This window comes from Entelurus aequoreus, linkage group LG27 (assembly GCF_033978785.1).
Source record: "Entelurus aequoreus isolate RoL-2023_Sb linkage group LG27, RoL_Eaeq_v1.1, whole genome shotgun sequence".
In the NCBI taxonomy this organism is placed as follows: Eukaryota; Metazoa; Chordata; class Actinopteri; order Syngnathiformes; family Syngnathidae; genus Entelurus; species Entelurus aequoreus.
In genome coordinates this window covers 27,979,469-27,987,039 of record NC_084757.1, presented here as the reverse complement: position 1 = coordinate 27,987,039, position 7,571 = coordinate 27,979,469, and the positions used below count along the sequence as shown (strand labels likewise).

At 40.4% G+C, this 7,571-nt stretch overlaps 1 protein-coding gene across 2 annotated transcripts in view; it reads left to right on the top strand.

The window, feature by feature from the left end:
• The window catches only part of rnf11b (ring finger protein 11b), a 61,524-nt gene that overhangs the window by 33,608 nt on the left and 20,345 nt on the right, over positions 1-7,571 (top strand). The window contains exon 2 of one of the 2 annotated variants that reach the window (XM_062039024.1): positions 3,094-3,123. The exons of the other annotated variant lie outside the window; for it this stretch is intronic. Within the exon in view, the coding sequence (XP_061895008.1) occupies positions 3,094-3,123 (30 nt within the window). The remainder of the gene's footprint in view (positions 1-3,093; positions 3,124-7,571) is intronic. 2 annotated transcript variants of the gene reach the window in all.

Here is a 7,571-nt window from a genome sequence, read left to right as displayed (position 1 = left end):
TCGATTATTGTTTTTTTTTTTTGTACAGGACAGTCGCGTGCCGGTTAAGAACCCCCGGCAACTTTGTGATTTTATTGGACGCAGCCCCGGAAGTAAATGGGGGGGAGGTTTTTGTAGGGGGAGAAATTTGGCGTGACAGCTGCAGCAGTGCCTGATGAATAATTGCCTGTTTCAAAGAGTGCTGCTCTTTTTTCGTATGTGGGTAACAACATTTAACTATGTATATATATTTCCGAATTGGTTCAACCGCCACCCGCCCGAATCGATTTAAAATCTATTTTTTTCGTCATGCATCCGCCCGACACGCGGATTATCCGCGGACTCCGCGGTTGTGTCCGCAAACCGCGCATCTCTAATAGATACACTGAGTCACAACATTAGATTAGGTACCCGATGGATACAGACTCCAGAGCTGCATTAAAGGGTGTTGCTTTTACCAGCATGTATGTCACTACATTTCGCACGTAAGTGTTATTATGCGCATGCCACGATTAAATGAAAATAATACATTATCCTACCGTGTCGTGTTTTTCCCGAACCAACGAACAAAATGAAGTAGTAATGTTGCCGTCTCTTACCTCTCGTACTAGTCCATCTTGAAAAAACAGTCCCGTGTAAAATGTTAAGATAAATTAAAATGGAAGTATTTATTTTATAGATCTCAGAGTATGTGGAAGGGCATTGGACGAGAATGAAAAAAATTCACGATCCTGGCAGAAGCCATTACAGTAGGGCTGCACAATTATTGCCAAAATAAAAATCACTATTATTTTGATCAATATTAAAATCAGGATTTTAATCACAATTGTTTATTAGCTCATGTAAAACATATTTTATTGCACTTTCTATTTTAAACAAACAATATGTGAACACATTTTTTCTTTTAAAAATATTACCTTAAAATAAAAATTATTCATTAGTAATGAAATCAAACTTATAAAATCCTAACTAGAAATACATATACCTTTTACAGAGTGCAATTGTAAGGTGTAAACAAAATAGAAAATACGACTATGCACAAAAGACAAAACGCAGTGTATTTTTAGGACTTTCTTTGGCCAAATAAAACGTTACATCCCTTATTTTTGTGTATTTAAGAAGTGGATGGATATGGGGTCCCTTTGAGAATGGTTGCTGTTAAAAGTTTTTTGTACTTTAAGTACCCCTACTGTTACATCCCTAAATGGTATTAAAAGTATATAATTTATATCTTGTGTATTACACAACCGTGTCGGACACATGTCTTTGGACAAATAAAATGTTATTGCAATTGTTATTTTGGTGTGTCTTTGAAAGGTGGATGCTACGTGGTCCCTCGTTGCATGGTTGCTGTTACGGTTGTATGTACTTTAATATTTATTTTGCCAATAAAAATATATTGTGTCAATATATTGTAATCTTTTAAAAAAAATAAAATAAAACCTGGTTCAAAGATTTCAGTGTATGTATAAGTAGATTTTGAGCACATTCAACAATACCGTGATAATAATGGTAACCATAATTGACCATTGTTGATACAAATTATTGTTACAGTGTAATAATTATTGTTACCTGTGGTAATGCCACTATGATACAACATTTGTATTATAATCCTTAAACAAAGTAACAGTGAAACTCAATGGAATAATCACTGAATGGAGAACTGGGGGTGGGATTAAATGAGTTATCTTCTTCCCACTCCCTTTCAGGCAAAACTGGACAATCATGCATTACATACTGTACATTACCTTTTGCACTATATTAATGTATATTATTATGTGTTGTCAACTTTGTACTTTTTTTTTCATGTCATTGCCTGAAATAAATAAATAAATGAAAAAAAAAAAGATGCAGATGATGTGGTCCTGATGGCTTCATCTGGCCAGGATCTTCAGCTCTCACTGGATCGGTGAAGCGACTGGGATGAGAATCAGCACCTCCAAGTCCGAGTCCATGGTTCTCGCCCGGAAAAGGAGTGACTATATCGTGATATTCGAGTATACGTTCTCACGCAGTTGCTTTTAGCTGCGGGCATTACACTACAGGCGTTCCTCACTCTTTGTTGTCTCTCCTCACAGAGACATAAAACAAGCGCACCTTCTTACATGCGTCACATACGTATATGCCCTCGCGCAGCAGAGAGGTAGCGGCATGGGTAACGTTAGCTGTGGTGCGAGTGGTAATACGAGAGAAAGAAGGTGCGAATCTGGTAACAAATGAAGGAAGAATTAATTCCTAAGAAAAACAGCATCGTCTAGCGGTGGTTTGGCTTCAAGTGGGAATATGTCGAACAGACAACCGTAATTTGTCAAGTGTGGGGCAAGCGTTGCTACAAAAAGTAGCATTACTGCTAATATGTAGCATCATTTGAAAAGTCACCTGCTAGAGAATGAAGAGTGCTTACTTGGCATGTCAACATCTCCGTTCGGTGCCACACCAACAAAATACAGAGGCAACCATTTCCACATCAACACCGTATGAAAAAAATAGTCAACAACAGAAGGAGATAACGTCCGCAGGAACCTACCACATAGCGAAAGACGTACACTATTTGATTTCCTATTACGCAGCTCATTTTTATTTGACAGTTATTGAAATATCTTGTGTGACATCATGCACAAAAGTGCACTTTATTTGTTTTAAACTATTGTAGTGGCGCTCTGTACAAAAAGTGCACTTTAATTTAGTGTTGTTTTGATATGTCATCTTAGTGACATCATGCAAAAAAGTGCACTAATAGCTTGTTTTAAAATGTCTGACAGTCTTGCACTTTCTGTTTTGAAATGACATGAATGTTTGTGCCACTGCTTAATAACTGTTTAATAAATACAGTTTTGGTCAATTGACTTAGTTGTGATTTCCCTCTCTGCATGAAAGTTTAAAATGAGCATATATTAATGCAGTATGAACAAGAATGTTTTAATGTAGACCCATGGAATCATCATACTGGTGTGATTATATGCATCAAGTGTTCATTCAAGGCTAAGGCAAAATATCAAGATATATATCTTGTATCGTGACATGGCTTAAAAATATCGAGATATTAAAAAAAGGCCATATCGCCCAGCCCTACGATAAATATGATATGAAATTGTCATGTTGTTACATCCGTAGGCTGATGTGGACCACTCTCCTGGAGAAAGGGTATGAATGTGATAATGCATTTTTTTCCTTACATTTTCGGGGTCTACTGGTGTGTAGTCCCTATACCTCCAAAAGCTGCAGTACAGTCAGTCACTCTCTGCCCCCGACTTCTCACTCACTCTCACTCACTTTCGCATGAGTCCACTGTCTTTCCTTCTCCCCCTGGTGGTTGGCTGACTTTTGGTTGTAAAAGTGCTTGATATGATATGTAACAGAGCCATCCATCCATCCAACCATTCATCTTCTTCCGCTTATCCGAGGTTGGGTCGCGGGGGCAGCAGAGAAGGGGAAGCCCAGACTTCCCTCTCCCCAGCCACTTCGTCTAGCTCTTCCCGGGGGATCTCGAGGCGTTCCCAGGCCAGCCGGGAGACATAGTCTTCCCAACGTGTCCTGGGTCTTCCCCGTGGCCTCCTACCGGTCGGACGTGCCCTAAACACCTCCCTCGGGAGGCGTTCGGGTGGCATCCTGACCAGATGCCCAAACCACCTCATCTGGCTCCTCTCGATGTGGAGGAGCAGCGACTTTACTTTGAGCTCCTCCCGGATGACGGAACTTCTCACCCTATCTCTAAGGGAGAGCCCCACCACCCAGCAGAGGAAACTCATTTCGGCCGCTTGTACCCGTGATCTTGTCCTTTCGGTCATAACCCAAAGCTCATGACCATATGTGAGGATGAGAACGTAGATCGACCGGTAAATTGAGAGCTTTGCCTTCCGGCTCAGCCCCTTCACCACAACGGATCGATACAGCATCCGCATTACTGAAGACGCCACACCGATTTGCCTGTCGATCTCACGATCCACTCTTCCCTCACTCGTGAACAAGACTCAGAGGTACTTGAACAATATTTCCTACCCAACCCGGAGATGGCACTCCACCCTTTTCCCGGCGAGAACCATGGACTCGGACTTGGAGGTGCCGATTCTCATCCCAATCGCTTCACACTCGGCTGCGAACCGATCCAGTGAGAGCTGAAGATCCTGGCCAGATGGAGCCATCAGGACCACATCATTTGCAAAAAGCAGAGATCTAATCCTGCAGCCACCAAACCGGATCCCTTTAATGCCCTGATTGTGCCTAGAAATTCTGTCCTGTAACTACAAATCCCGTTTCTATATGAGTTGGGAAATTGTGTTAGATGTAAATATAAACGAATATAAACAATACAATGATTTGCAAATCCTTTTCAACCCATATTCAATTGAATGCACAAAAAAGACAAGATATTTGATGTTCAAACTCATAAACTTAATTTTTTTTTTGGCAAATAATAATTAACTTACAATTTCATGGCTGCAACACGTGCCAAAGTAGTTGGGAAAGGGCATGTTCACCACTGTGTTACATGGCCTTTCCTTTTAACAACACTCAGTAAACATTTGGGAACTGAAGAGACACATTTTTTAAGCTGCTCAGGTGGAATTCTTTCCCATTCTTGCTTGATGTACAGCTTAAGTTGTTCAACAGTCCGGGGGTCTCCGTTGTGGTATTTTAGGCTTCATAATGCGCCACACATTTTCAATGGGAGACAGGTCTGGACTACAGGCAGGCCAGTCTAGTACCCGCACTCTTTTACTATAAAGCCACGTTGATGTAACACGTGGCTTGGCATTGTCTTGCTGAAATAAGCACGGGCGTCCATGGTAACGTTGCTTGGATGGCAACATATGTTGCTCCAAAACCTGTATGTACCTTTCAGCATTAATGGCGCATTCACAGATGTGTAAGTTACCCATGTCTTGGGCACTAATACACCCCCATACCATCACAGATGCTGGCTTTTCAACTTTGCGCCTATAACAATCCAGATGGTGCTTTTCCTCTTTGGGCAGGAGGACACGACGTCCACAGTTTCCAAAAACAATTTGAAATGTGGACTCGTCAGACCACAGAACACTTTTCCACTTTGTATCAGTCCATCTTAGATGAGCTCAGGCCCAGCGAAGCCGACGGCGTTTCTGGGTGTTGTTGATAAACGGTTTTCGCCTTGCATAGGAGAGTTTTAACTTTCACTTACAGATGTAGCGACCAACTGTAGTTACTGACAGTGGGTTTCTTAAGTATTCCTGAGCCCATGTGGTGATATCCTTTACACACTGATGTTGCTTGTTGATGCAGTACAGCCTGAGGGGTCGAAGGTCACGGGCTTAGCTGCTTACGTGCAGTGATTTCTCCAGATTCTCTGAACCCTTTGATGGTATTACGGACCGTAGATGGTGAAATCCCTAAATTCCTTGCAATAGCTGGTTGAGAAAGGTTTTTCTTAAACTGTTCAACAATTTGCTCACGCATTTGTTGACAAAGTGGTGACCCTCGCCCCATCCTTGTTTGTGAATGACTGAGCATTTAATGGAATCTACTTTTATATCCAATCATGGCACCCACCTGTTCCCAATTTGCCTGTTCACCTGTGGGATGTTCCAAATAAGTGTTTGATGAGCATTCCTCAACTTTATCAGTATTTATTGCCACCTTACCCAACTTCTTTGTCACGTGTTGCTGGCATCAAATTCTAAAGTTAATGATTATTTGCACAACATTTTTTTTTTTATCAGTTTGAACATCAAATATGTTGTCTTTGTAGCATATTCAACTGAATGTGGGTTGGAAATGATTTGCAAATCATTGTATTCCGTTTTTATTTACATCTAACACAATTTCCCAACTCATACGGAAACGGGGTTTGTAAATTAAATTCAACTATGTAGCAGAGCCTGCTTTTTGTATGCTAATATTGATGACGATCACACTTCTATAATCATAGTAACCAAAATGGTGATCTTGATTCAAATTGAATTACTTGTGCAGCCATAGCTCTAATGTTTACTGTAGCTGTGCGACTGCTTGTTATCTGAGGTGCACAGTTATGTCGGTTATGGTAATTTGCGAGCAGCCGGTGAGATATGTGTTGACTCATTGCTGTAGCAGCAGACGACTGGAGATAAGACAGCACTGTGTTTACATTACAGAGGGGCTAAGCTGTGATCTGAAATGCCCCCTGTGCAAGCCAGAGAGATGGCAAGTATGGCTGCAAATGCTGCATGCTGCTGACCAAAAGCTGTACCGGAACATACGTTGTTCAGAGCTTAGTCATATTGATTATAGGAAGCCAGAATACAAAGAATTTAAAGAGATGATGAAACCAAACAAAAAATGTCCTCTGCGGCGAAAACCAGCAACACTTGTATGACCAATATCCACTAGCACAGTGGGGGAACTCATTATTGGATCACTCTTATGGTATTTTTTTTTCGCAGCAAGACTAAGAATATCAACAAACCAAAACAATCCCAAAAAAATAAACAAAAAAAATACTGGAAATGAATTTTAACTTAGTTGAATTTAAATTAGTTATTTAATCTCCTAACAAAACATGACCTAGTACTTGACTTGACTCGAGAAAAAGACGACAGTTTTGCCTTGCAGAACGAGAACTTTATTTTTCTATTAGTAACAGTAACATCATCCCTGGTGAGCGTTGTACACACCCACACACATCTCATTCAACTCCCACTAACCACTCCCCTGCTTCCCTGGCCCCCTTATCAGGTATATAACACAGGCCCCCATATAGCTGTCCAGGATATGCCTGTAATGTAATTCTTTGATTTTGGACCTCCATATCTTCATCAATTTGTGTATTATTCTTAATGTTCATGCCAATACGTCACTTTTACTGTAAATGAATATCGGCTCTAAATACCGGTTATCAGACTTTTTTCACTTAAGCACATGCGAGAATAGAGCCTAAAACTTTAGACTGTAATTGCTCCCAAAGGTGCATCAACAATGTGAGTACATACATACAGTAAGGCCAAATGTTTCGACACATCTTCTCATTCACAACACAACTGACGGTCCCAACCCCATTGATAAAGCAAGAAATTCCACTAATCAACCCTGATAAGGCACACCTGTGAAGTGAACACCATATCAGGTGACTACCTCTTGAAGCTCATCGAGAGAATGCCGAGAGTCTGCAAAGCAGTAATCAGAGCAAAGGGTGGCTAGTTTGAAGAAACTAGAATATAAAATATGTTTTCGGGTATTTCACCTTTTTTGTTAAGTACATAACTCCACATGTGTTCATTCATAGTTTTGATACCTTCAGTGACAATCTACAATGTAAATAGTCATGAAAATAAAGAAAATGCATTGAATGAGAAGGTGTGTCCAAACTTTTGGCCTGTACTGTACATGCAATTTTGAAGTTTCTTACTTTAAGTACATTTGGAAACATACAAATAAATGTTGTTATTATAAAGGGGTTGTGCAAAAACATGCAATTATTCAATTTTGGAATAAGGCTGTCACAAAATGTGGAAAAAGTGAAGCACTGTAAATACTTTCCAGATGGACTTTAATAGACCTTTGAAATGTCCCCAGGTCATGCCTTTGAAATGGTTTCCGAGTTACAAGGACATGAACTGTCTATGATTTCGTGGTCA